The sequence below is a fragment of the Didymosphaeria variabile genome (assembly GCF_027946475.1).
Source record: "Didymosphaeria variabile strain IMI 356815 chromosome Unknown scaffold_1, whole genome shotgun sequence".
Classification (NCBI taxonomy): domain Eukaryota; kingdom Fungi; phylum Ascomycota; class Dothideomycetes; order Pleosporales; family Didymosphaeriaceae; genus Didymosphaeria; species Didymosphaeria variabile.
The window spans coordinates 5,168,675-5,195,888 of record NW_026611620.1 but is presented as its reverse complement, the minus strand read 5'-3'; the positions used below and the strand labels follow the sequence as shown (position 1 = coordinate 5,195,888).

General features: G+C 51.2%; 8 protein-coding genes across 8 annotated transcripts; 4 read left to right on the top strand and 4 right to left on the bottom strand.

The window, feature by feature from the left end:
• Nucleotides 1-2,445: 2,445 nt before the first annotated feature.
• On the top strand, nucleotides 2,446-3,861 carry N0V89_001672 (uncharacterized protein; the record flags this gene model as incomplete). The annotated part of the gene is given in 2 exon segments (XM_056210483.1): nucleotides 2,446-2,452; nucleotides 2,471-3,861. The coding sequence occupies 2 exon segments, from the start codon at nucleotides 2,446-2,448 to the stop codon at nucleotides 3,859-3,861; spliced, it is 1,398 nt and encodes a 465-aa protein (XP_056077305.1).
• Nucleotides 3,862-5,918: 2,057 nt separating this feature from the next.
• Nucleotides 5,919-7,706, top strand: N0V89_001671 (uncharacterized protein; the record flags this gene model as incomplete). The annotated part of the gene is made up of 1 exon (XM_056210482.1): nucleotides 5,919-7,706. The coding sequence occupies one exon, from the start codon at nucleotides 5,919-5,921 to the stop codon at nucleotides 7,704-7,706; it is 1,788 nt and encodes a 595-aa protein (XP_056077304.1).
• Nucleotides 7,707-12,350: 4,644 nt separating this feature from the next.
• N0V89_001670 (uncharacterized protein) lies at nucleotides 12,351-13,510 on the top strand (the record flags this gene model as incomplete). The annotated part of the gene is made up of 2 exons (XM_056210481.1): nucleotides 12,351-12,359; nucleotides 12,410-13,510. 2 exons carry the CDS (start codon nucleotides 12,351-12,353, stop codon nucleotides 13,508-13,510), a joined length of 1,110 nt encoding a protein of 369 aa, XP_056077303.1.
• Nucleotides 13,511-13,883: 373 nt separating this feature from the next.
• N0V89_001669 (uncharacterized protein) lies at nucleotides 13,884-14,865 on the bottom strand (the record flags this gene model as incomplete). The annotated part of the gene is made up of 2 exons (XM_056210480.1): nucleotides 13,884-14,718; nucleotides 14,858-14,865. The coding sequence occupies 2 exons, from the start codon at nucleotides 14,863-14,865 to the stop codon at nucleotides 13,884-13,886; spliced, it is 843 nt and encodes a 280-aa protein (XP_056077302.1).
• A 1,220-nt stretch (nucleotides 14,866-16,085) lies between these two features.
• N0V89_001668 (uncharacterized protein) lies at nucleotides 16,086-16,516 on the bottom strand (the record flags this gene model as incomplete). The annotated part of the gene is made up of 2 exons (XM_056210479.1): nucleotides 16,086-16,421; nucleotides 16,511-16,516. The coding sequence occupies 2 exons, from the start codon at nucleotides 16,514-16,516 to the stop codon at nucleotides 16,086-16,088; spliced, it is 342 nt and encodes a 113-aa protein (XP_056077301.1).
• A 2,017-nt stretch (nucleotides 16,517-18,533) lies between these two features.
• Nucleotides 18,534-19,270, bottom strand: N0V89_001667 (uncharacterized protein; the record flags this gene model as incomplete). The annotated part of the gene is made up of 1 exon (XM_056210478.1): nucleotides 18,534-19,270. A coding segment is annotated over one exon (737 nt), but the record flags the coding sequence as incomplete, so codon positions are not given.
• A 2,464-nt stretch (nucleotides 19,271-21,734) lies between these two features.
• N0V89_001666 (uncharacterized protein) lies at nucleotides 21,735-23,771 on the bottom strand (the record flags this gene model as incomplete). The annotated part of the gene is made up of 1 exon (XM_056210477.1): nucleotides 21,735-23,771. The coding sequence occupies one exon, from the start codon at nucleotides 23,769-23,771 to the stop codon at nucleotides 21,735-21,737; it is 2,037 nt and encodes a 678-aa protein (XP_056077299.1).
• Nucleotides 23,772-24,196: 425 nt separating this feature from the next.
• Nucleotides 24,197-24,807, top strand: N0V89_001665 (uncharacterized protein; the record flags this gene model as incomplete). Its single annotated transcript, XM_056210476.1, has 2 exons — nucleotides 24,197-24,229; nucleotides 24,280-24,807. The coding sequence occupies 2 exons, from the start codon at nucleotides 24,197-24,199 to the stop codon at nucleotides 24,805-24,807; spliced, it is 561 nt and encodes a 186-aa protein (XP_056077298.1).
• Nucleotides 24,808-27,214: the final 2,407 nt, after the last annotated feature.

The following is a 27,214-nucleotide window of genomic DNA, read 5'->3' as shown; positions in this document are numbered from 1 at the left end:
CTCTTTCAATCCTCTTCAAATTTATTTCTAGCCCCGAACCGAATTCGCACCTAAATTAGAGCATAGATGTCGGATGAGAAGGAAATAAATTCCGAATGCTCCATCCTCGACGAACGCCCTAAAATCTCGGATACGGACGAGCGTCCTTCGCTGGACGACGTCGAGGCAAAACCAACTCCGAACAACGAGTGTGGACCAGTCTCATGGTTGTCACTTCCTCGGAAGGATCAACTAGCCATACTTTTCCTTTGCCGACTCGTCGATTTTCTCCAGGTGGCATCGCTACAAGCCTATGTCTTTTATCAGCTCAAAAGCTTCGACGAGACGAAATCGGACTCCGAAATATCCACCCAGGCCGGTATTCTGCAAGGCGCATTTACAGGCGCTCAGGTTCTAACAGCCATTCTATGGGGAAAGGCTGCGGATGCCAAATGGTGTGGCCGGAAAAATGTTCTGATCATCGGCCTCTTTGGGACTGCTGTGTCCTGCGTGGGTTATGGCTTTGCGGGTAGCTTCGGATGGGCCATCTTCTGGCGTGCATTTGGAGGTGCGATCAATGGCTTGGTCGGTATCATGTAAGTGTTCCGAGAATAGTGGGCGGTAGGTACTGATCAGCTACTAGTCGTACAATGATTGCCGAAATCACTGTTGAGAGGAAGTATCAATCTCGCGCGTTCTTGATATTACCCATGAGTTTTAACATAGCGGGTATTTTGGGGCCTTGTCAGTACCTAATCCTGCTAATAATGCAACTGTTGACCATTCACAGTGCTTGGCGGATACCTCGCGGACCCCGTCCAGACCATGCCTTTGCTATTCGCTGAGGGCGGTTGCTTTGAATCGCAGATGATCCAAAAATACCCATTTGCTTTACCAAGCATCATCAACGCAGTCTTGCTTGCCGTCACATGCGCTACTGTTTACTTTGCACTTGAAGAAACTCTAGCCGCGAAAAGACACCGATTTGACATGGGTCTATGGATTGCGGCTCGTGTGAAGCAGTTCGTCTGTGGCCGACCTATGCCAGTCCAACATGGCTATTCTCAAATCCAAGCCGAGGCAGCTTCCGTGGAGAGTTTTGATCTCGACGAGAAGCATGTTGTAGACTCAAAGTCTGACGTTCCCCGGGTTCTTCCATTCAGTCGTATCTGGACACGCAACGTCGTCATGACTCTCGTGACTGGCGCATTCTTTGATTTCCATCTCGGAGCGTTTACCAATCTCTGGTCGCTGTTCCTTTCTACTCCACGATCACTCGAGCGGCTCAATCGCGTTTCCTTGTTCTTTACCGGGGGGTTAGGAATGCCCGCAACCATGGTTGGCGGCGCGACGTCTATTCTCGGTGTCCTGGGCATGATTTTACAAGTGTTTCTCTATCCACCTGTCAATGCGCGCCTCGGGACTCTACGTTCATTCCAATGGTTTCTCTTTCTGTTTCCCATCGCGTACTTTTTGGCACCTTTTCTCGTCGTGCTGCCGTCATCCTCTGTGGCACCCGAAGCGAGCTCCGGTCCATTCGTTTGGATTGGCATTATCATGGTGCTCTTCTTTCAGGTCGTAGCCCGCACTATGACACTGCCGGCCAGTATCATACTGTTGAACAACTGCAGTCCGCACCCGAGCGTGTTGGGCACGATACATGGGCTGGGCCAGAGTGTATCGGCGGCCTTTCGGACTGTCGGACCGGTGGTTGGCGCATGCTGGTATGGTGCCGGTTTAGATGTTGGAGCTGTGGGGGTGGGTTGGTGGGGAGTCACCGGCATGTCTATGTTGGGATGCGCTGCAGCCATGTTCATCTATGAGGGAAGTGGGCACGAGGTTAGTCTAGACTAGAATTAGGAAGATCTGTTCGGAGTATTCCTCAAAATGCGCAAATCTGACGTTCAATCGGCTTGTTTCTGTGTCTTTAAAATTGACAGTCGTGTGCGATCACATACCGGTATCGGCGCATGCCCTAGTATCTAACCGCATTGGGATGCAGCTAGCGTCTGTGAAAACGTTAGAGTTAGCGCATCATCATCTCCATGCGATTCGAAGAATTTTCTTGTATTCTGGTACTTACTGCGATTGACTTCGCTGAACTCCGCCTCGTTCATGGCGAATCTTTGTGTCGGACATGCAGGGAGGGCAGCCACGCGCGGCTGACGCGTAGTCCATTTTCGCTTCGTTGGCTGGCGCTAATGTTCCAGGGGTGGAGCGACGACGCCTTACGCGGCAGCTAGGGGCACTCGGATATCATGTTATCGGCAATTACTTCCGCGGATGGGCATCTTCTACTCCTACAGTACTAATCCATTATCTATGTGACATTGAGGTAGTCTTTCCAAAAACCAAAAAGCCGTGAATGAATTCTACTTGATGCGGTTGGCTCTCGTTGGGTGAGGTCTTCAGGTCCCTAATCTTCGGATCGACATGTCCTGGGGATGCCTTGGAGTGTTGCTCTGCATGGTTGGTTTCCATACACTCGTAGCCGCCGACGAGTTCAAGACCGACTACAAGGCCTACAACAATGCTCGCTACGGTGTCTACCCGAACAACTATTACCACGGCACTCACGAGAAATCACCACTACTTCAAATCACAACTTGGGATAAGAAGGCCGTCTCCAGCTCCGGATCGCATATCTTCATTCGCCACAACGGGGCCCAGGATACATGGGGTCATCAACTGGCGTCTCCTTTGATTTTAGACACGAGGGATTTGAGCGCTGTCTATATCAATAGGACTTTTCCCGTTGTTTTCAACGTCAATGTGCAGGAAGATTTCGGCAAGACTTATTTGACCTTTTACGGCGACAAGCTTGTAGGTCAGGGCTTGGGTGATGGAGTCTGTCATGCTTATGACACTTCGTATCGAGAAGCGTACCAAATTTCTGCACAAGAGTTAGGAGTGGGAGCTGATTTGCACGAGTGCGAGTTCACAGGCCGTGGTACTGTAATTGTCAGTGCTTACAAGACCGAACTTTCGAGCAGCCCTGCCAGCCTAAAGGGTAAGCACAAACCGACAGTAATCCGAGAGAGTTATTTCCAAGAGCTAGAGCTAGGGACAAATAAGGTTTTGTTTACATGGAGAGCCTCTGATCATGTCGACATCTACGATTCATACGAGGGGCACAACGATCCTTGGGACTTTTTCCACATCAACACAATCGAAAAGACCAAGGATGGGAACTATCTCGTGTCAGGACGCCATATGCACTCGATATATCTCATCAACGGCAATACGGGCGACATTATCTGGACGCTAGGCGGTCGGAAGAACGAGTTTGTGGAGATACCACCACAAGGTGGCCATTACACAGGCGATCCTGTTCTGACCTTTGCTTGGCAGCATCACACGCGTTTTTACCATAGCAATGATGGGAACGGGACCGACATGACGTTTTTCGATAATCACCAAAAAGACCACTGCGAGTACGGATGTAAAGTGGGCTGCTCGAGGGGCTTACACGTCAGATTGGATACACATGCAAGCCCTAAAACAGTCCAGCTCGTACAAGAGTATAAGCATCCCGCTGGCCTGGTCAGCCAGAGTCAAGGAAGCATGCAGATTTTGGATGACGGAAATGTTTTCATTGGCTGGGGCCGAATGCCAGGATTCACAGAGCATACCCCAGACGGTAAAGCGGTCTTGAATGTCCAGTTCTCGCCATGGTTATCCAAAGCCACCAACGATCACGCATTAGATAACTACCGAGCGTTCAGAAAGGACTGGAAAGCTTCGCCGTATTGGCCGCCTGAGATCGCAGTAAGACACTGGAAGGCTGCTCCACTGGTTTATCTTAGCTGGAACGGGGCTACTGAAGTCAGGGAATGGGTTCTGGTAAGTGCAGGTATGCTGAGGATACGTTTCCGAGACTGACGTATGTCGAATCATAGCTCGCCACTGGATCTGGAAACAATTCGAACGACACTGCCAATGTAGTAGCTCGTGTTCCGCGCAGTGGATTTGAGACAGAGATCTCTCTCCCCAACTCGAACGCTTCCTACCTTCGAGCAGAAGCACTCAATAAGAACAACGAGATTATTGGATCCACTGGCATCATAAACGTCAAGTCAGGCGAGCTGGTGACAGCGGATACGGCTTTTTCCATAGACATCGATGCCATGCAGGAGACAGAAGTGGAAGAATACGATGGATATAAAGTGACAGCCTGGGACATTATTAGAAGGGGACGAGACTCGAGCACATTTTTGGGTGGATTCATGCTATGGGGAATGGCAATGAGCATTTCCTGGATAGCATATGCAGTATATCTCACATACAGACGGAATAATTGAACCGTCAATCTTTGCAATACGGCTCAAAACAATTATCTGCTCTTTCTTGTGCAGGTCATGCGCTTCGAGCTAAATAATATACTAAACTATCCTCGCACTTAAGAACCAACCATAAGCCTTTACAACCAGCTACCCCGAAAGCTCTGAGGGCAATTCCAAAAGGAAATTATAGGACCCTAATAAGCCTTCATTGCCGCCAACTGCAGTAACCGGTCCGTAATTTCCGGCTTCTCGAGCGGCTCATGCCTGTTGAGCGGATCCTCTTTTCCATCTCGCAGCGGTGGGCCTTGCTTATGGATGTTACAATGCGGCCAATGTGTCGTTCCTTGCCAGCTGTTGAACAAGTCCGCTTTGAGGTCTAAGTCCTCTTGCTTGGCGAATTTGCGAGGTGTCATGCACACGTACTGCACGTGTCGGATGCGTTCGCCCTGCGGGAAGCATGCGTAGTGCATGGTACGAGAGTCCCAAAGTACCTAAACAAGGTTAGAGTTGCGGAAAGAACAGAACCTAGGGGGGGGCCTACCATGTCGCCAGGCTTAAGATTAATTTTTTTCTAGCTTGCACCCGCGCTCTTCGAACCATTTGACATCCGACTCCTTGAAGATGAACAAGTCTTTGAAGTCTGAGCCCTCCGGCGGTTTATCTTCGTGGTCATCCTGTTCCCTCGTTTCTCTGAAGAATTCGTCGAACCGCTTTGAGCTGCCCTTCATCAGGATGAGGCCACCGTCATTCTCCCCGTTCGGTTGGTAGTTCAGCAGTCCCTGCACACACTGCATGCCCTTCCTATGTGGACTCTGATCGGTGTGCGGCCAAGGACTCCAAGTCAGATCTTTCTGACGCGGGAGAGTGATGTTCATGCCATCAAAGCTCACGATCAGCTCTTCCGTGCCCCAAAGCTTCGCAAATGCATCAATAACCTTGGGCTCCGTGCGGGCTTCCCAGACGAACTTCTCGTGTGTAGATGCGTAGGCGAAGTACATGCCACCCTTGAAACTGACGGGGAGATGGTCAGCTGTCCACGTCGACTCATCATCAGGATCAAAGCCTAGGTTGAATGATTGTAGCCATTCTATCTGTTTGCGCTTGTAATATTCCGCGCGTTCAGGAGTAATGACGCCCTTTACAATGGCGCATCCTTCTTGGTGGAATTGGTCGCGCCAGTCGCCAAACTTTGTGCCGTCGTGTTGGATAAGGTCGACACCAGTATCTGGAGTAGGTTCTTCTGCGTGGGGTGTCATATTGTTAGAAGGGCTGGGGACCGTAATTAACAATGACAGTAAGGAACTTCAGTGAAAAGGAAGAGGTGCAGGTGAATGAAAGAACAAGTGCTCGTTGTTCTTATGTTCTATAGCACATGGTTCGGCGATGGTGTCACTCCACTTCCCGTGTGGAGTATCGGATATCGGAATATGTGGGCAGAACAGAACAGCCGGAAGAACATCAATCAACAGCCGGACGATCTTCGATCAAACGGAGTCGAAGTTGATCTCGGAACAAGTGGTGGACTTCTTCGGTTTCTTAAAAAGATGTACTACCCAAATTTCGAATCTCGTGAATGTCGTATTTTCTAGTACGTCTAACATATACTGTTTCGGATTCCGACGCAGCAGCTTCAAGAACACCACTCTGCATAACGCAATGCCTATTCCCCTCCAGGTCGCCTACAAACCTATCTCCAAGCCCGAGAAAGACGTCAATAACTACCAAGGCTTCACACCCGGCAAGACCGAAACTTTGCGAAAAGGCGCCAATCCGTACAATGCGCGCCCTCTTCAGTCCGATATCTGCATAGACCACGATATCGAAATCAAGGTTCGCGATGGCTGCCGTTTATATGCCGACATCTACCGCCCCGCGGATGTACCTGAGGACGAGAAGCTTCCAGCAGTCATAAGCTGGTCATGCTATGGCAAGAAGTACTCTGCATTGCATATGCTACCCATCTGCGTGTGGAATTGTTGCGTACCAAGGGAAGCGCTCAGTGGACTTGAGAAGTTTGAGGGGCTCGACCCCGTGGTTTGGTGTCCGCGTGGTTACGCTATCGTTTCGGTAGATTCACGAGGAACGGGCAATTCGGACGGGTCAATACCGATCATGGGATCTCAAGATGCGGAAGACTGTTACGATGTTATCGAGGCGATTGCTGCTATGCCATGGTCAAATGGAAAGATTGGCATGGCAGGTAACTCGGCGCTAGCTATCATCCAATGGCATGTGGCAAGTCTTCGGCCACCGCACCTCGCAGCTATCGCTCCTTGGGAAGGCTCTGCTGACATATATCGAGAGCAATTCGTCCGTGGCGGGGTGTTTAACATGTCGAATTTCGATTTGATAACCCACTACATCATCAAGACAAACAATCCTGGTGGGGGTGTTGAAGACTTCGCGGAAATGTATCGCAGATCACCGGTATCCAATGTGTACTGGGAAGACAAGCGTGCGGACATCTCCAAGATCGAGGTCCCTGTGTTCATTAGCGGTAGTGACTTCAGCAGTATTCACACCATGGGATCTATCCGGGGATGGTTGGAATTGTCACATCACACTAAATGGATACGGTGGAGTTCCTATCAGGAGTGGTATGAGCTTTACTGCGTACCATCTGCCGACAAAGAGCTACACAGGTATTTTGACAGGTTCTTACGCGGCGAGGATAACGACTGGGATAAGACGCCAAAAGTGCGGTGGACGGCCCTGCAGTTTGGCGATCGCGAAGCTATCGACGACATCGAGTTTGCTGACTTCCCTATCCCTGGTACTCAATACCGCGAGTTTTTCTTGTCCCAGGGCGGCTTGGAGAAAAAAGCAATATCTGCGGCTGCAGTCGTCACCTACGATTCTACTTCCACAACCTCGATTGCCGAATTTTCCTACACATTCCCACAGCGCTCGCGCCTGATTGGTCTCCCTAAAGCTGTTCTATACATGTCATCCAAGGAACATAACGATATGAACGTCTATGTCATCCTCCGAAAGCGGGACAAGAATGGCAAACTCTTGATGCACTTATGTTTCCCATTCTCCGCCGTTCCCACGGGCATCAAAAGCATCGACGAGATCCCAGAGAAAGATCGACAGAGCTTGAACTTGCACCCTGGAAGTGTCGGTATGCTACGAGCAAGTCACCGCAAGTTTGACCCGGAAAGGTCCATTCACCCGCAGTTTCCCTTCCATCCGCACGATGTTGAGGAGAAGATAGAGCCGGGCCATGTGGTAAAGTTGGAGATTGGGATCTGGTCTATGGGTGTTGACTTTGATGAGGGAGAGATTATCAGCGTGCAAATCGGTGGGTCGTTTCCCGGTATTGCAGAGTACTCGGCGTTCTCGAAACCTCGGCCAGAAGAGGAGAAGAACAAGGGTATACATCGCATCCATGTTGGGCCTGACACGCCTAGCAAGATTATCTTACCGTTTGTGCCGATGTAGATATCAAATGGAAACTCTCTCTTTGTAATCAATTACCTTTGATTACCGTATCATCACGGCTATACTCCTGAAAATATGCGCAATTTAGTGAAGAGGCGGCTCCATATCAGTTGGGCCAATATCAGGTATAACGTGTGGAAGAAGGAATATATCGTGCAAAAAAGGTCATATTATGGCATCGACAGAATGTGGCGGAGGTCGCTCGCATGTCAACACAATAGGTGATGTGTAGCTATATATGGTCGTGTAATCGACTACAATTTCTAACTGTTTCGTGGATTATACTGCCTGCGGTAATGTAGCAGCTATGGACTGCGTATACATATATACTAGGTTTCAAGAATCTTTGTCAGGGCAAACGTCCTAGTCCTTCCATCAAGTTACACAACGCTCGCAAGAGAGGTGGTTTATCCCGTCGCTCGACTTCTGGATGCTTTGCATCCAGGAGTTCCACTCCGATCTTCATTATTTGCGACGGTGATTGGAGATCGCAGAACTGTATCTCTTCGTCAACCGCTCGCGTGGCATTGCTCATGGTGTGGACGCGAGAAGTGATACATGGCTTCCCGACTTCTTTTTGAATAAACGCATCAATATCGATCGACTTGGACGATGTAAGTGCATCTAGAAAGACTTTAGAACCATGATTGAGCATCGATGATTGAGCATCGCGTAAAGGAGTGTTTAAACCGCTTCTGCGCGCACGATCGCTCATCATCATACTGTATGTCCATAACACCATGATGGCGTGATGAGTTACAAGAGCATCCTGTCCGCGAAGTTGATGGTTGGGGACTTGGCGCACGGCACGCAGCACCTGACCTGCATGGTATATCGCAATACGGGCGTCCTTTGTCTGGCTCCAAGGTTGAAGGAGAGTATAAGCCCGGTTTGCCTCTTCTTCACCGCATTTCCCTGCAAAGCGCGTGATAGTATCAACGGAGGCGTGTAGGTACATCTGAAGGAAAGCATGTAGGGCGCGAGTATATGCCGGGTGGGAGTCTTCTGGAAGCGAAAGCTTCTTGAGGAGGCTATATCTTGCATGGTATTAGTCTGTTGAACGAATTTTCTGAGGAAATGGTGATAGCTTACAACCTTTGGTGTCGTGATCTCAGCCACAGCTGCGACGCGGGATCGCTGTCTTCGTCAACGAGTGCGCATTGCTGTGAATGCCCCCAAATCTGCGCTGCAATCCCATGCAAATAAACAGACCGGGCAATATTGTAGTCGACGGCCGGAGAGAGGTAAGAAAGCGGAACCTCGTCTTTGAGCAAGTCGCGTAACGACGACAGCCCGTTGTTCTTGTCCGAGCTCAACATCCGGGATCGCCATACCTCTGCAGAGGGGGCGAGCCACAATGAGCGGGAAAATGGCAGAGGAAAGCTCATCTCTGAATATGAATGCAGTGGATTGCGATGCTTTACCATGGTCATATCAATGTCATGCTCGAAGAGATGACAAGCAAGCCGCTTGTAAGACTCGAGCTTGACCCACAGGCGCCATTTACGCTCATTATCGTCTTTACTGTCTTCTGGAAGGGGTATTATGGACGAATACGCGACTTTGTCGTACTTTCCGGCGCGTCGCATTGCCGTCACAAGCTGAAGCAGATTGCTCTCGGCAATTTCCATTTTTCGTTGATAACCACAAAAGGCTCCTATATCTAGCCATACCATAGAAGCTTGGAGATACTGCAAATCGCGAAAGGCGCTGTTGTCTCTTTCTGCGAGATTTTGCAACGCAACCCTCACCTAACGCGCGAGTGTAAAGTCAGTATGAGTCAAGTCAGGGTGGAAGACCACCTCACGGATTGCTCACAATTTCCTGGAGTACAAGACCGGTCCGGTTGACCGAAGGAAGACCAAAGCAAACGCATCCTGCAGCTATGAGTCCAACCAGGAACTCTAATCGAGTGCTTTCACTTTCAAACGTGTACGGATGAATCCAAGCATCCGTCTCCATCCTCTTTGCGATGCCAACTTTGATCAGCTTGTCGAGACAGTCCGCAGACGGAAATGATGGTATGATGACGCGACTGGCCGCTGTCTTTGACACGAGCTGAAATATACGATCACGAGCCCCTTGAGATAGAGTATCTGAGATGGTGATATTGGACGAGCATGGCTCATGTGGCGAAGTAGCAATGTCAACGTGCTGCTCATCAATAGTGACGCCGTCATGCTCACTGAACGCGTGCTGGTTGCGAGTCGGTACCCAGAGCCTATAAAATCGTCAGCACTAGACTCGTATCTCACACTGAGTCATACCAAGGTGATTGCTCAAAGATTGCAGATCTTCTCTTCGCCTCGTCCTCGCGTTCGGGAGCTGCACGGTTTGGTGAGTCAGGCGCGAAGAAGTTGTCCAAAATCTGTTGGGCCTCAGATGTCTGGCCATTTGTGAGTCCGAAATCATTATCGAATAGGTCGATCTCTTCAGCCCAATCTGTTTCCGGTAGCCATATCGTCAAATCGGGAAATTGTGCCGGGTCCGCTCCAACGAAGGCGTGCTCAGGTACCATTATCTGGTCGAAAAAAGCCGGCACTCCTTGCCTGTGCTGGTATGCATTGTCACAGATGCTAAGTAATGCCTGGGCATCTACAATGTCTGATGTTACAGAGCCTGGTTCTGGTGTGATGTGAGAGCCAGATAAACTCTGTTCTCCTTGGTTTGTAGCCACCGGTGATAATATGGACGACTGGACCGACTTCGTTGTGCATAGTACGCCCCTCTTTATACATCTTTGACAAGGCCTCGAGTTGTCGCATTTCACTTTGGAGAGTACGCAGGCATCGCAAGCTTTGACGGCTCTTTCCGCAACGTGATTAGGACCAACTTGGCCTCGGGCAGCATTCTTTTCATGGGTTATTTGATGTCGTAGGAGTAGATCTTTGCGGTTGAAAGCGGCGGGGCAGCTTTCGCATCGAAATGGTCTTACATTCCGGTCTATCTGAGATGAATACTGTCCTGAACGCATCAGATTCTGAACTCACGTGAATCTAAATGCCGTTCCAGGTGGTCCACGCGATCGTACTGACGATTGCAAACCTGGCATTCAAACGGAGTCCCACTCGAAGCGCACGATCCGCTTGTGCGTCGTCGCCTTCGCGTCCCTGTCGAGGCTGCTGGCATTTCGGAGAAGGAGTGCGCAGCTGGTGAGGAGGGGTTTTCGGAAAGTGTGGACATGCATGCAGGATCCGAAACCGAGATGCGGGGAAACCTGGGGAAGTACTGAACCGGCTCTCGCACCAACATGAGCTACGGCCATACACTATTAAATCAGGATTTCGAACACGCATTACACAGCGAATCGCCCTAGGCTACACTATGATCTACTAAGCCTCCAGCGAATTGTCTAACATCTCGACATAAGAAGCTCGGAATCTAGCACAATTTAATTCAGTTTTCAATATCCGCCACTGAGGTATCTTAAACGCACAATCGCACGTGCGATGACCTAGCATGCTTTCCAGCATGCGAAAAGGTCTGAAAGACGTATTGCAACAGAACTAAGAATACTATATACGGCAATACCTCGGTAGGCATGTATAAGCCACGGGTATCAGACTTGAGGATGTGAAGTATCGGCGCAAGTTTGTACCGCCCACTTCCCGCGCGCTAACCCACAATCTACCACGTCGTCAATAAGTGCCCTCACTTTCCCGCCATCGCGCCCAATGACACTGCCTTCCCCACACGCACAATAATCTGGGGAAAGACCCACTGGGCGGGTTGTGGAGATTGAGGAGTTGCACCACTCGTCTCTCGGCTTTCGTGGGAGCAAGGTAGAATATAGCGGCATTGTCGCAGATGGAACCAGCTGAGTAGCACATTATCACCATATATTAGTCCTTGCGATCTGGCTCTCATTTTCTGCAAAACACGGCCGTGAAAACTCTTGTTGCTCTTCGGGTAGTTGACGAGCGGGTTGTATCTCAAATACGCTTTCCTACCTCTTCCACACGCTACTAGTACCGTCACCATGGATATAACCAAAGACGTCAAGCCGCTGGAGGCGACTGTTCAAAAATTTGAACATGTCCATGTCTCTGACGAAGAGATGACGACCAAACCAGTTCAGCAGCCCGCCGCTATGGGTACTGTCATGATCACGGATATGGAAGACATCTTCTTAATCCCTGCGCCGAGCGCTGATCCTCGAGGTGCTAGCTTCTTTTCAACAACAGATGCAGCCGCAATGCTGACGGGTATTGCAAGATCCCTTGAACATGTCAAAGCGGAGGAAAATTGTATTCGTTGCGCTTGTTTCCATCTGTAAGCTCAGTTCGTCTCAACTAGCCAGTCTCATCTCGCTGATGTTTCGCAGTTTCCAGCATCAGTCTCGGTCTTGTGTCGGGCTTCGGTGGACTCCTAACCTTCTACATTCCCGAATATGCTGCGAACGGCGCCGATTACACTGATATCACGGCTCTGATGACATATCCGACCGTCTTCATGGGAATCGGAAATCTCGTTTGTATGCCACTGGCATTAGCGATTGGTCGTCGCCCGGTGTATCTCGGATCACTGCTTGTGCTGGTCGGAGGCGCTGTACTAGCTGCATGTGCGCGGGACTACAATTGGCATCTTGGTGCTAGGATGATACTTGGTCTCGCTGCCGGCCAGAGCGAGGCATTGGCTCCTATGATGATCCAGGTAAGTATCTTGGAAGGTTCTATGTTTATGTTAGCTTACAGTAAGTGCAGGAGATCCACTTCATGCACGAACGCTCTACATCGCTGATGTGGCAATCCGCCATCCAGACCACCGTTGCTGCTGTGTACGTGATTTGTGCCTCGCCTATTGCAGGTGCCATTGGAGCTGCAAACTGGTACTACGTTGGCGCTGGTATCTGTGCCGTGGTCTTTCTGCTCTCGCTCCCATGGGTCCCAGAAAGCAGGTACAATCGCACGTTGGAATCATACGGCCAATTTTCTACCGACGAGGGAGGTGAAAGCAATGGCTCCCGCGCTTCTGCACCGCCGCCAGTCAAGCTTGCGAACAGGCCTGCGCTCGACTTCGAAAAATATGCTCCGCGAACTTTCTGGTCTGATGTGCGTATCTTCGCTGATAAAGCAGATTGGCTGGAGGGCTGGTATGGCTTCATCCACACGTTTCAAATCCTACTCTTTCCTAATGTCTTCTGGGCATTTTGTCTCAACGGGCTTACCATTGGTACAAACATCGCTATCGGTACGACATATGGCAACATCGTCACCAAGCCACCCTACAACTGGCCTGATAGCTCCGCCTCCTACGTGAACGCTGGTCAGATTATTGTCGCTTTCGTCGCGCTCCCAGTGCTCGGTAATGGCTCCGACTTCCTGATCAAGTGGCGCGCTCGTCGCAATGGCGGCCTGCACGAGCCTGAAAACAGACTTTTACTTCTCTGGATACCTATAACGATTGGCGTGATCGCAGCTGTTATTTATGGACAGGCAGGCGCGCACCCAAACAAGTATCACTGGTTCGCCATCGTCTTTGCCAATGCAGGGTACTACTTTGCGTTTGTGGGGGCGAATATTGCGGCTATTACGTACTTGCTTGACTCGTATCCAGCTCGCGCAGGACCTGTGTTAGTGGTAATCACAGCTTTCCGTGGTTTTGTGAGCTTTGGGGTTAGTTATGGTGTCGCAAAGTTTATTGATGATGCTGGGTATGATGGGTCGTTTGGGACGTATGCAGGACTCACTGCGCTGTTTGGTTTGTTGGGCATTGCTGTCTTTTTCTTTGGAAAGAGGATTCGCGTGTTTACTGGAACGTACGCTATGAAGCAACGCTCTGGTGTTCCATCGATGACGCATTGATGTTAAGGGCTATATTACTCTATTTGCGAGGGGTGCTCAGACAAACGGAAGACTTGAGTCAGAACGGGGTCGCACCTTTACTGACGGGAAATACATCCCTGGTCGCATGGAGATCGAGTATGTCCGGGCAAGCGCCTTTCATAAGTCAAAAGTGCTGCTGTTCTGGCGATATTGTTCCGCAAACATTTTCTTCAGCCTGTGCCAGAGTCAGGAGAGTCGCTCGCGGACGCAAGACATAGGGCTGGGAAAAATCATTTTCGATATACATATAACACTTCCCAATGAGATGTAACAGCCCGATAGGATCTGCCTAAGGTGGGTGGGGGTACACCAAAATTTTGAAACAGGGTCGGGATCCATAGCTATCGGCTTACTACCTTTTCGGATTGAACCAAATCATCACCTCTTCAAACCCCTTCGCGATAGAACCTCCAATAGCTACTAATATGTCTAGTATCCCCTTCGGCACCATACAGACAAATGTGGCCAGGCCCACTATTATCCACCACAAAACCTGCCCCGTGCATCCCCACAACGTTTCAAACACTTTTTCCATCATATCCCCGAATTTGCACAACCATTTCCAAATCTTTTTCGGGCCTTCAATGAACACGGCTCTTACTAACGCAACAAAACCATACCAAATGTCTTTGAGCGTTATCGTTCGGAAGAACTCCGCAATGGCCGTGATGGCTGTATGTATGAAGGCGAAGAAACGCGTAATGATATGGAGCACCGCGTCTCCGGCACTCTTGATCCCGTTCCAAACCCACACAAGTGCGAATTTCGTGGCATTCGGTAAGCCCTTGATGGTCCCCCAGAGCTTTCGTCCTACATATTTGCCGAACTTCTTCAGTTTAACCCACATTTTCTTCAACGACGCGAGCATGGCCTGAGGAAGACGTTTATAATTCTTGACAAGCCATTTCACTTCCTTTATGAGCGGCTCGACGATGACGTTCTTCGGGATATGCCAGAGGAAGCATAGCGGCAGCTTGTATAGTGCGAGTTCGAAGAACCAGCGTATCTTCCCTGCCGCTTTTTTGACGCGCCGCACGGCTTTCTGGTGCTTTGTCTTCCATCTCCTGAAGCCGCCGCCTCGTCGTGAGGGGAGGTAGTCGACGATTTCTCGATGGCCATTACGCGATGCTAGACGGAGCGCTAGCTCGCCATCCGGTGCGATGAGCGATCGTCCGCGCCGTATGTTTCTATTAGCAACTTGACGATGGTCAGGTTGCCCATTTCGGCGGCGACGTGCAGTGGTGTGCGGTAGATCTTGATCTTCTTCGGCATGACCGACTCGTACGGTACGGGTATTAATCCGGATGCTATACCATATGCGTTTACGTCTGCATTGAAGTCCATGAGTCGCTGTACCGTCCCAGCGTTGCCGGCTTCTATGGCGGCCAGAAGTGGCGTTCGGCCGTAAAGGTCCGTCGTTTCGGCTGTGACCAAACCATTTTCGATAAGAGCTGCAACGAATTCGTCTTCTTTCGTCTTGATCGCAGTAAAGTATGTATGTACTATGTCTCGCCTTCGTTGCGTTGTCAAGGAGAAGCCTAGCTGAAGCCGCGGGCATTCTGTAATCGGTATCGTATTACCATCTTTTTTGTGCCTCTTCGAGAAGCTGTTGTATACGATCTCGACTGACGTCTTTTTTTCTCCGTATAGAGGGGCGGATCATCTTGCGAGCTGCCAGCGTAGATGTCCTGGTAGTGGCCTTGCGGCGCAGCAATAGGCGTGGAGACATTTAGCTCTTTCGATTGGGCATATTCGTGTTTCGCCGACATTTTCAAAGAGTGCAAAGGTTCTGGAACAGGGTAAACTTTGATTATCCTTGACTGCGAAACGGTGTTCCGAAACAGACCTTATGTCCTTTTTGAAGGGTGTGCTATGCTGCTGGTTGAATTGTGGCTAACGACAGCTATAGATGCAGAGCCTCGGTTCGAGCTAACGCAAAAGAAAGAATTGTGGCGAAGCTCTTAGGATGTTTTGACTACCCGAGGTCTCATGTGTATATTCCAAGAAGACCATTTGTGGGAAAGATGGGGTTTGGAGTTTGCTGCTGCCTAGAATGCTCGGCGGATGGTGTAACGAACCAATCGTGCGATTACACACTGCTCGCAAGTATTACCTGTTTCGGAACTATTTGGGTAAATGGTGTGCTCAGGGCCCGATACTGGAAGCTCTTTCCGGTGGTTTCATTGGCCAAATGGTTCGTCGCCCCCAAGCCATCGTTCAGACGCTGCACCACGACGCGATTACCAGCGTATGGTTAGTGATGCTCACCGCATCCAAGGTGCTACCTGGGGAGTGCGCTTGAAGGAGTAAAATGCTGGTAGGCCGGCAGCTAGAAGCTTGGAGAGGAAGGGAATACTATGGATGCCATCAACAACATTGACTCATTGTCTAGAATTCTAAATACTCCTATAATAAAGGGCTTATTCATATATTATATTGAGACCCTACTCTTCATGATTTGTTACGGTTTGTTATAGCCGCGTATTATTCCTCCGACGTTCAAGCTTAACTGAAGCTTTAACGTACGGTTTTACAGCTTTACTAATAGCCTCGCCTACAATTCCTCTCCAGCAACCTTTCTGAGCCATTTCACCGTCTCATCCGGCTTACTGAGGAATGGGCTATGCCCACACTTGAGTCGTGTAACTTCAATCTCCGCACCAGTCTCCTCAACACCACGAATCATGTGCTCTTGTAATGTTGCTGGTATGGCCAAGTCATCCTCACAGAGTAGGTAGCTCGTGGGAATTCCTTTCCAGCTAGCTGCTGTTGTTTTTTCGTGGAAGCTCACCATGTCCTGACTCAGTAGCTGTGACTTCCAGTGTCGCTGCTCGGCCTCTGGAAGATCGTTGTACAGCATATTCGCATCTGGAAATGGAACATAGAGCTCCTGATAGATACAATAAGCGGAAGATCCATGACATGCGGCAGACAAGAACCACCAAAGCAATTGGAACAATAGGTAAGGAGAAAACGTACATGCATGTCTTGCCACTGACGAACACGATGCTGAACAGCATCCATTACGCTCACACCCTCAGCCACAATGAATGCGGCCATATAAGCTGTTCTGACGACACCTCCTTTCTTCCCTTTGGCCATCCGCTCTTTCTTGCCTAGCCCGGCGATGGCGCTACCTGTAACGACGCCGCCCCAGCTGTGCGTAGCAACAACGACATCATTTCCTTCACCAATGGCTTCCTCCACCAGGTCATGGGCTGCTGCGATATCCCGGAAGAGACCCTTGGTCGGAGTCGAATTACCAACAGAAGGCATCTGGCGGGCATAAATGGTATAGCCTTCATCTTTCAGCTTGGAAGTCACAGTGGCCATGCTCTCAGGATCGTGCCATGCTCCTGGAATGAGAACAAAAGTAGGCTTAGTCATGCTGGTGGGTGGCCGCTATTATGAGGCCTGGCTGTGAGCGCGCGTGAACTGGGTGAAAACCTAGTACAAGTGGAAACTAGACGCTGAGTGAGCGCTGGGCATCAGTAAATGATATATAGCGACGGAATGACTCGTGGGCATAACATTGATAATTGATTGACCCGAAGTGGAAGAAACATTAACTACGGAATGGTTCTTGGGCATAACCGTGGATGAGTAATCGACACGAAGTGGAAGAGATGTGCGGTCCGACATGAGCCCGTTACACGGACAGCCTCGGATAAGCACGAACGAGCATCAAGATTAGGTTGCCGGCTCTAGCGCCTCCTCTAGTGTCGGGAGGGGTAAGCAAGATACCTTCGGCCGAAGGTAGCATAAAACCCCCGAGCCCTTGATCCATGTCCGGTAACACGTCTACTCCATCCACCTCTCAGTGTTTGACACATCTATAAAAGATGACATCCGTCCGAGACTCCGACAAATCGAAACCTTACATTCCGCTCGCCGGGGTAGCCACCGATGGTTGGTCCAAAGAAGACGAGGCGACAGCTACATGTTTCTGCGGCGCCGTCCAACTCGCTTTCGTGAGTGCTACTCAAAATACTTTCCTCAAGTGGCCCACTATTGCTGCGACTCACTAACACGTCCCAGTCAACAACCGCTCCCGGCCTTGTAGACTCTTTCGTATGCAATTGCACCGACTGCCGCAAACTTACCGCCTCGATGTTCACCTCCGCCTTTATCGTCGACGACAAGTACCTGAAGCATCTCCGCGGTCAATCTAACCTCAAGACTTTTGCACAAAGCGCTTCTATTGCCAGTCATACGCTTATGACGAACTATTTTTGCAGCACCTGTGGAACGTTGATGTATCGTGTTGCTGAAAGGTTTCCAGGGCTGAGTATTTTGAGGCTGGGCACCGTCGATGATTTCAATCTTGTGGAGACGAAGTTGAGACCGAGGAGAGAGATTTTCGCTAAGGATCGGGTGAGTTGGTGGCCAGGCGTGCCTGGAGAGGATGTGAAGAGGTACGATGCGAGTCCGGGTGTTAAACTATAGGAGACAAACGTATGTTGCGAGCTAGCCGCGCACTTTACTTGGCTGTGATGGGTCGAGAAGTGATATACGGATGGCAGCCCGCTACAGCGCTAGTCCCGTCGTGATTCTTGTGGCCACTGTCATTCGGACAGATCTTAACGCTGTGTAGCTACAGGAAGCGGTCACTCTACTTTGCAATTAAAGGTTGGATTGAAAACAAGTTGCGATGCAATAGACGACAGCAAGGGACTGAAGTGTTGAGCCCTACGCAAGCTTTTCACAGATGAGTAAATGGGCGTCGATATCTACGTTTATCTCGATTGTAGTGATACCGAAGCTTGCATATTCCTATGGAATTTGCAACATACGAACCATGTCTCGGTTTTCGGCTCCTCCACGATCCGATGCGACTGATTAGTATACAAACCCAATTCGGCCTTACTTTCGGTTAGATCCTAGTAATTACGTTCATGCTATCCTACCATAGGAAAACCGTGCACATAAAATATCCTCGCTTTCGGTTATATAGACACCTTTAAGTAGTCGTACCGCTCTGTGTGATTTCCAACTCTTTTCCCTAAAAGGACTGACTAGCGACCTCCCCAACCAACCCCACCACCTCCTCAGCCTTGCTCAGAAAAGCCGAGTGCCCGCCCACAACCCTCATCACAGCTGACCCCGCCAGCCCCGCAAACATCTCCTGCACAGCTGGACGCACCGCCTCATCCTTCGTGCAAACCACATACGTCGAAGGCACATACTTCCACGCACATATTTCCATCTGCGTATCCATTACCGCAGCGCTCTGTGAAATGACTCTGGCCGCCCAATACTGTGCTTCGACCCTAGCCACGTCGTTGTACATCTTTGCAAGCGGATCGCGCATTATGAACCTCCCATCTACGATGTCGTGATCAGGCGACGGGCCCACAGTCTTCGCGACAGACTGTCCTTTATCCATGACAAAAGCTGCGAGGAAGAAGAAATGCGCCACACCACCGGGTAAGCCGCGCGCCTTGCGGTGCTTCAGCGTGAGCGCCTCAGAGACGGCTTCCGCGCCGACGAGACCGCCGTAGGAGTGCATGACTACGACGACAGTCTTGCCCTCTTCTTCGACGAGTGTGCGGATGCACGCTTCGGCAGAGGCGGCGTCGTCGTTGAGGTCTTTCGAGATGAAGTCCAGGTCTGCTTGATTGAGCGAAGGATACGGTGCTTGTGTCACGGGGAAGCCGTGGGCTTCGATGAGCTTGACAAAAGCGTGATAGACCTCGGGTAACTGGAATGCACCCTGTAGAAGAACGATGGTAGGTCTAGCTGGCGCGGTCATGGTCAAGGAACGATGTCTCTGCTGGAGGCAATGCTTGGGTTATCGGATGGAGGTGAGGTTAGTCATGCCCAGGTGTTTATTCGAATTCAGTCGAGTACCACAAAGGTGCGCTGACCGTATTTGCGGAGAATACAATTCGATGGGTGAATTTCGGCGGAAAGGGACAATATAAGATAAGATGAATCTCTCGTACGGCTTTCTGGCGACGCCTGGGGTCGTTTTGTGCTAGCTTGTCCTTGCAACCGCAGCATATGGCAGTGTACGTAAGCTGCAGGCACAACGTGAAGTCGGTATAGCGTGGCTAAAACAAGCATAGCGTGGATGGAATTCACCGCCAAGTTCCCGTGCTAATGCCTCAGCCGCATCACATCTCTTTTACTCATGATTATCGTAAGAACTGTCTACACCTACTCCGCTTCGTTTCGAAGAACATTCATGTTGGTCTCGTGCTACTTTAGCTACATGAGTTCCTCGTCCTGAAAGGACAATCCCCAGGCCTCCGCCTTCCAAATCGTAGCCTTATTTCGCTCATCTGGTCTTCTCTCCGCCGCGACCATATTCTGTGGCGCAGTTGCAGATGATATCTCCCCCGCATTTTTGACAGGAGTATTATAACATAGAGCGACGTACTCCGCGACAACTGCACGTATAAGCTATCCGGGTCCCATGAGCTCAGGACCACTTGCCCGGAGAGCAGGGGAATTCCAAGCCATCTTCCCGGAAGGCTAGATAGCGGCAGAATTGCTGCTTGGTGATATCGTCAAGCACACTATTGAGTTGCTAGGCGTTATGCACCGCGAAAAGTATCGTACCAAAATGGACCCCGCTGAGCTGGTCATCATAACTCGGCTCATTTTCCTGGACTACATCACCCAGAAGATACCACATCACTTAAGACCAGAGGTCCTGGAGGAATTGCAAAACGTAGCGCTTGCAGGTGAGAGCCACAAGCCCAAATTCTTGACGCGTATTCGGAAGGGAATTCAGCTCGTTGACTTACACCCATCGGATTATAAGTCTTCAACTGTCAGTTGCATCCTCTAGCTGGGTGCTCTACAGGAAGCCAGCAATGTATATTACGAGGCGCTGTTATAGGCACCGGAGGGCAGGGGTTCTTTAGCATCTGCGGTCATTGAACTAGATGGAAAACCTCACCCCGTCATAGTTACCCTGCATTCCGCTCTTCGACACTTGAGACATCCGCTAGAGGTCCGTACACTGTTGGCGGAGGTGGAGGCCCTGTGCATAGCCGACTCAGATCCTGAGGCCCAAGCCTATTCAGAACTTCACATTATTCTTGAGCGAGCCAAATTGGCCTACTCACGGGAAAATAAGACGATAATCTGGCTGGGGGACAAGTCGATCTCATCGAAAGGAGCATTTCAAATTCTGCGTGAGTTTGAGAACGCACTCCGGGCAAGCATGCAGAGTCCAGAAGCTAGTACTACGAGTCGGCTCAAAGACCTGGTCCGTCACCCCGAGTTATTTTCCCCCTGGAATCCCATCTCGCACATCCTTCCCATGCAGTGGCGGGCTCGGATGCAACATCACTAAGAGCTCACGTGCAGCATCTCAGTATCCGTCCAATGCAAAAGAGAGACTATACTTGGCAAAACTCCGCCGACCTCTCAGTCCCGCGCAGAACAGAACCGCAGTGCCCTCGAGAACCCAGCCATGGCGTTGCTGTCAAATCGCGATCCGGGTCGTCGCCATACCGCAAAACCCTAGCGCCCATCAAAGCATATGGTATATAACCCCGCCCACCTTTACACCTCGAACCCGCCAAAAAGCCCAACAGCGCAACAAGCATAACTATATCGCCCCCTAAGAAATCATCTAAACCATTTGTCAAGGTCTAACTCGGCACCTGGCGCAAACTTCCGCTGCTTTCCATGTACAGCCCTGGAGACATATCCAGCGCTTGCAACGCCCACGCGCAGAAAAACCTGGCACTACGTTGGATACATACACTCTGTTATACACCTCCAGCACACCGTCGCATTCTGATATATTGTGTATTAACCATACGGCGGAAGTACAAATACGTACACCAAGCGGCTTTCACTACAACTACGAGCTTTGCACAATGAGCTATTCGTAGTCCTGCGTTGGAGCTGATGGCAAGCCGAGGTACACTGTGAAGTTAAAGCACGCCTCTACTTTTCGGTACGGGTGGATTTTCACAACCTATGGTGCGCATGGAGGGACGTTACGCGTTAAGGCGATGAGTTCACGCTGCTCGCGCTAAGTGTTCAGTGTTGCGTTGGCACAGCTACCCACGCTCTTCACGAAGACCAACGCCCTCGCACGCCTCTCCTCCCGTCCCTCTCGTACACCCTCGCCACGCCGCCACAACACAGCTCACGCACAAGCTCCCTTTCATAATGGAAAATTGGAAAATATGCATTGGGGTATCAAAACGTCTATCGCACACACCATCCACTTCTCACCCTACCACTCCAACCGATCATCACACGTCAGCCTAACATCCCCCTCTCGCCCCCTCCACACCCCCGCCCCGCTATTAACCCCCGCAACGATACTCCTCAAATCGCTGATCAGACCCCCCGGCCCAGAAGCAAACACATCCGTCCGGCCCCGCACAGTGCTCGACACGAACTCCTCTACCAGCAGTCTGAGATCCGGCCGCGCCTGCAGGTGGTCGAGGTTAAGTTCGGATTTGGACACGCCGTGCACGCTGAGCGCAGAGCTAACGGAGACAGACGACGCTGAAGATTTGGCCATGGCGACGGGCGTGATTTCCTTAGTTGGCGAGCACGGCGTGTCGACTGCTTTTTCGGCGACGGTAGGGACCGCGGGCTCGTGGTGGGCGTCTTCTGCGGCGCGCGTGACGTAGATGTGCATGGCAGCGCGCAGGTTGCGGCACTTCTGCTTGAGGATGGCGAGCTCAGGCGCGACCCAGTCGATGTCGCCGCGGTGGCGGACGACCCACACGAGGGACATTTTGCGGTCGCGATTCTGGGGCTTCGAGGCGAGGTCCAGGAGGACGGGGAGGACGTAGGTTATGCCGGTGCCGCCGGCGATGCAGAGGATGTTGGAGTCGGAGGCGAGGTCGCGCATTGTTTGTTCGCCGTAGGGGCCTTGGAGGACTACAGATAGCCTGGCATTACCCATGAGGCCTTCGTGGGAGTCTTGCGGGTCGGCGGCGCGAGCAGAGCGTTTGGCAGAGAGTTCGGCGATCTTGCGGGTTTCGCCCCCTTTGGCGCGGAAGATGTAGGAGTGCTTCTGGGTGTCTGCGCCGAATACGGGAAGGCTGAGCGGCGTGAAAGGATGGGATTGCCAGATGCTGCCTTCGGGGAACATGATGTAGAAGTGCTGTCCCACGGACCACGCATCTTGTGGGTGGTCAAAGTCCAGACGAACAACGTCGCCGTTGATCTCGTCCTTGAAGAAGGTGATGTCTGCGGGCGCCGCGCGGAAACCCATGTGGCCAGAGGGAAGGAAGTTGTAGTGTAGCAGAGCAGTCCTGCCGAGGCGGACAGCGCGGTCGATGAGCCAGACAACCAGGCCAGGGATCAGGAAGACCTTGAGCTGCTCCCAATGTCCCCAGCAGGCGCCGATGTATACCATGGCTAGAACATAGTGCAGTTTGCGGAACGCCTCATAGCCGGTCGCGCGGATTCCCCAGGGCGTGGACAGGACGACGAGGAACAGGAGCAAGATCATGGCGACTACGCCCCAGATCATGTAGAGCTGTTTGATCCAGGCAAGGCCAACTTTGGGCTGGGGTTGGTACAGTCGCAGTTCTACAACGCACCAGCCAATGGTGTGAATTGATGACTGAAGAAAGATGACGTATCCGAGCCAGCGATGGAGGAAGTTGAAGCTCTGGTAAGGAAGGCCAGTGACGAGTGAAAGGATGGACTCGCGGCTTGAGAGCATGATGGAGAGCGGAGTCAAGGCATAGGCAATAACACCTACACGATCCGCGAATGGGCCGATGCTGCTTCGTGTGTTGTAGACGCCAGGGCTGTTTTTGACGGGCGTGATCCAGGTGCCCCAGCCAATGCCCACAAACGACCAGATGGTGAGGTAGCCAACAAGGGTGACCAGAGTGAGAACCTGGGTGCGCGTGACGCGGCCGAAGATGAACCGGCTGGCATCCGGAAGCAGGTACTGGCGCGCATAGGTAGGAACAGCCGTGGTGAAGCGTTGGATCGCATTCCGTCTCTTGTTCACGTCTTCTGGGGATTTCTCCGGAAGTGCGACGCCTGATGGGTGTGCGCGTAGGAAGTGTCGTCCGATGGCCCAGAGAATGAGGATGCCGCCGATGGTCGCCCAAATGATGCCGGTGTAGTACATGCCCATGTCGTGAGCCGCATACACAATGTCGAGATAGTTGCAGGATCCCGCATCGTTGACACAGGGCACGACGCGGTCGGCATATCCCCAGTGAGGTTCGACAACAGAGGCGGCGGACTGGTTCTGGATGTGCTGGCGGGCAGTCAGGATCTTCAGGTCGGCCATGTTTGGTGGATGATCAAATGGCTGCGCGAAGATTGGCGGCGACGCGCCATGGTGGTATATAACGTAGGCAGAGTGCCGGCAGCCGAATAATTGCTCGCATGTTTCAGCGTCGCAACTGACAAAGTGCGCGGTGCCAAGCTGTGGCCAGTGGGGTGCTCGGCGGGCGTTAGCGTCTTTCCGGCAAGTGCGCGTGCGTTTGAGCAAGTTCCCCCACTGTTTCTATACACTCAGAGTCTTGGACGCCCGGCTCTGCCTATGGCCATATCCACAGCGCGCGCAATCGTGCGCACCCGCTGCGGATATGTATATCGTCGTGGTCCCTGGGACGGGTGAGCCCTTAGGCCGCTGCTGAACCAAGATCTCGACTTCAGACCGCCCGTCCACGGTACACCTCTACAATGTCGCACGACCACAGCTCCACCGCCATGGTCATGGGCGCCGGCGAGTGCCAGATGGAGGTGAGAAGACGACTCCCTCTTCCCCAGCGACCTTTGCTAACGAACAGCAGATGCTCTGGAACTGGCGCATCGTCGACTCGTGCATCCTCGCGGGCTCCTGGCACATCAAGAACAACGCCATGTTCGCCGCAAGCTGCGTCGGCGCCGCCCTGCTGGTCGTTGCCCTCGAGTTCCTCCGCCGCCTGAGTTCCGAATGGGATGCCTTTCTCCTCCGGAAATTCCAGCGCCAGCTGCGCATCCAGCAGGGCGCTCTCGCCGGTGCGGCTCCGTCAAACTGCTGCGACGGCCCGGCCGCCACGCTCGGCACCCACTATGCCACATTTCGCGCGACGTCGCTCCAGCAGCTGGTGCGGGCGGTCATCCACGGCATCACGCTGGGCGTCGCATACATTCTCATGTTGATTGTCATGTCCTTCAATGGCTTCATCTTCATCTCCATCATCTTGGGCGCCATTCTGGGCAAGTTTCTCTGCGATTGGATGGTCGTCCGATTGCCGTTCGACGCCGTGGACAGGGAAGAGAAGGACGAGCGTAGGACGTCGGTCGCCGCTGCGGGGCCGACTGGGTGTTGCGCATGAATTGGATCAGCTGTGAAGTTGGCTTGGAGCGATTAGAGAAATGTGATAGTAGCCGCATGATACCCATTGACGAATCTTGATTGTAACCCTCACTTGTGCACTTGCCGTGCGTGATGACTTCGAATGTGACCTCACCGCATGGCCGGCAACTTGTTTGACTTGTCCACTAGTGTATGTCGTTCATAAATGCAATGCCCTTCAGGGTAAAACTTCGGAATGGTAAGAAGTTGATGACGATGTACGTTTCTCGGAAGACACTGCATTTCAAGTATTCACTTAGTTATGATATAGGTTATATTATACCTTCAGATGTCGGTCTGATTTTCAGTTGCTTTATTTCCTAAGCCAGTAAGATTTTAATGAAAAGCAGCCCTGTAGCCCCGACGCAAGGTATTATCCTTATTAAAGTTCCTCTCTATGTCGATCCCCCTTTCTATCTCACTAGCTATTTTGGGTAATATACCATTGTGGTGGAGACTTAGGGAAACTGCAGGTCAGGGGATGGGCCGGTCACATGATCGTCACCTCGACTAAAGATATCTTAGCTCCTGGACGTATTTCGCTGAACGGTGTGGATAGCGACATCGAAATAGAGGAGCGACCTGCTGTTGAAGACATCTTGCGTTGTTGTAGTAGTTGGCCCGAAAAATTGGCGAGTATATCGAGTTGGCGCACTTTACAGTGCTTGAGTACTTATGCTTCATCGCATCCGACGATGTCGCGGTTGAAATGTCCATTTGAGTGAGCAACACACTCTGAGTCTGAGCTCGACATGTTTGAAATACCTATGCTCACCAGAATTTTCTGTTAGCAGTCCGTTACACGTGGTAGCTGCTAAAGGCAACGTCTTTGCGATCGGCATACTTCGCAAATTGGGTGTTGATCTGGTATCAAGAGACTCACTGGGACGGACTCCCTTGCACTGAGCTGTATCGGCTAAAAATAACATACGCGTTGTTAAAAAGCTGATTGATGTTGGTGCATTCTTGAATACACAAGACTCTTACCTTTGGACGCCGTTTCTCTATGCGTGCGCTACCGGGCAACACCAACTCTTCATAATGTCTCTTTCGAACGACACGGTGTTCAAGCTTCGCGGCATTGCCGGAAGAAATGCACTCCACTTAGCTGCTGACACTGCTGACCTTATGTTATTCAATTACTTAGTCGAGTCTGGAATCGACATCAACGAGCGCGAGCGCTATGGACGTACTGTACATTACTACGCGCTACAAAACCAGCAGCTTTTCTTTCATATCCTCACCAACCACTTTGATCCGGATTGTTTCATGCTCACCACAGCGTCTAACTATTCCGTTGCGTACTCGAACCGCGCCGGATACTTCAAAAGAGTGATGAAGAAGATGTCCAAAGAGTGCCGCCAAACACTGATGACCATTGAACCGCGACTGGAGACGTTCCGCTTTTGTCATGCCGCCATGAGAGGGGATTTGCAGAACCTCCAGGCATTCATCGAAGCTGGTGTTGATATTGATTTTACGAGCCGTCATCATGGCACTGTGCTAATTGCAGCGTGTATGACCGGAACGCTGGAATCAGTCAAGCTTCTTGTCCGTCGTGGTGCACGGCTACAGTCTTACTATCGGGGAAGACTTGTGCATGCCATAGCTTCGGCTAAAGCACACCCACACGTCATTTGCTGGCTGCTCGTGCAGAGACACATTGATCAAAAACTGATAGGCAACCGGATCTTCCCAACCAGCGACTCCGTGCGTGGTCCGGGCTAGCTGAACTAGAATTCCCCCTCGTTGGAGTTTATGGTGGAGCAGAAGGTCAGTCACTGTTGGACCATGTGAGATTTGGTTATGAAGCACGCTTCCGATGGCACAATATCTTCCCGTCGAACTTTGTTCCGAGATTGCGCTTCAAAGAACTATCTTCGGATCTCGAAGCTACGAAAGGTGATAGAACGGACATGCAATCTTCTGCTCATGATGCGAGTTCGACAGCACCACGATACTCTCAAGCTGCATCGGCACGTAATTGCGAGCCACAGCATGCACCGATCTCTCAAGCCTCACACGGTCTGGGGAAGGAATGGCACTCACGGATGAACGTGTCTGCACAGTGGACACCGGATGCATCATTACCCTCGCAAGATGGAATGGATAAGAAAATCATCGAATTGTCTACAATGGTGGCTCATGACCAGCAATGAATCTCATCCAGAGCTCAACCGGCAGCCATAGACGATACAGGGCAGCGAGAACACTCTGCTCATGATGAATTTCCCGCAGATGAGACTACTGCGCCAGCCAATGGACAACCAGTAAACGACCAACTTTCTCATCCTGAACAGTTGGAGCCTGATACTAGATCCGCGATCTTCGGCCAAGAGCACAGATGCCCTGAGAACATCGTACCTACGTCAATACAGCATATGCCT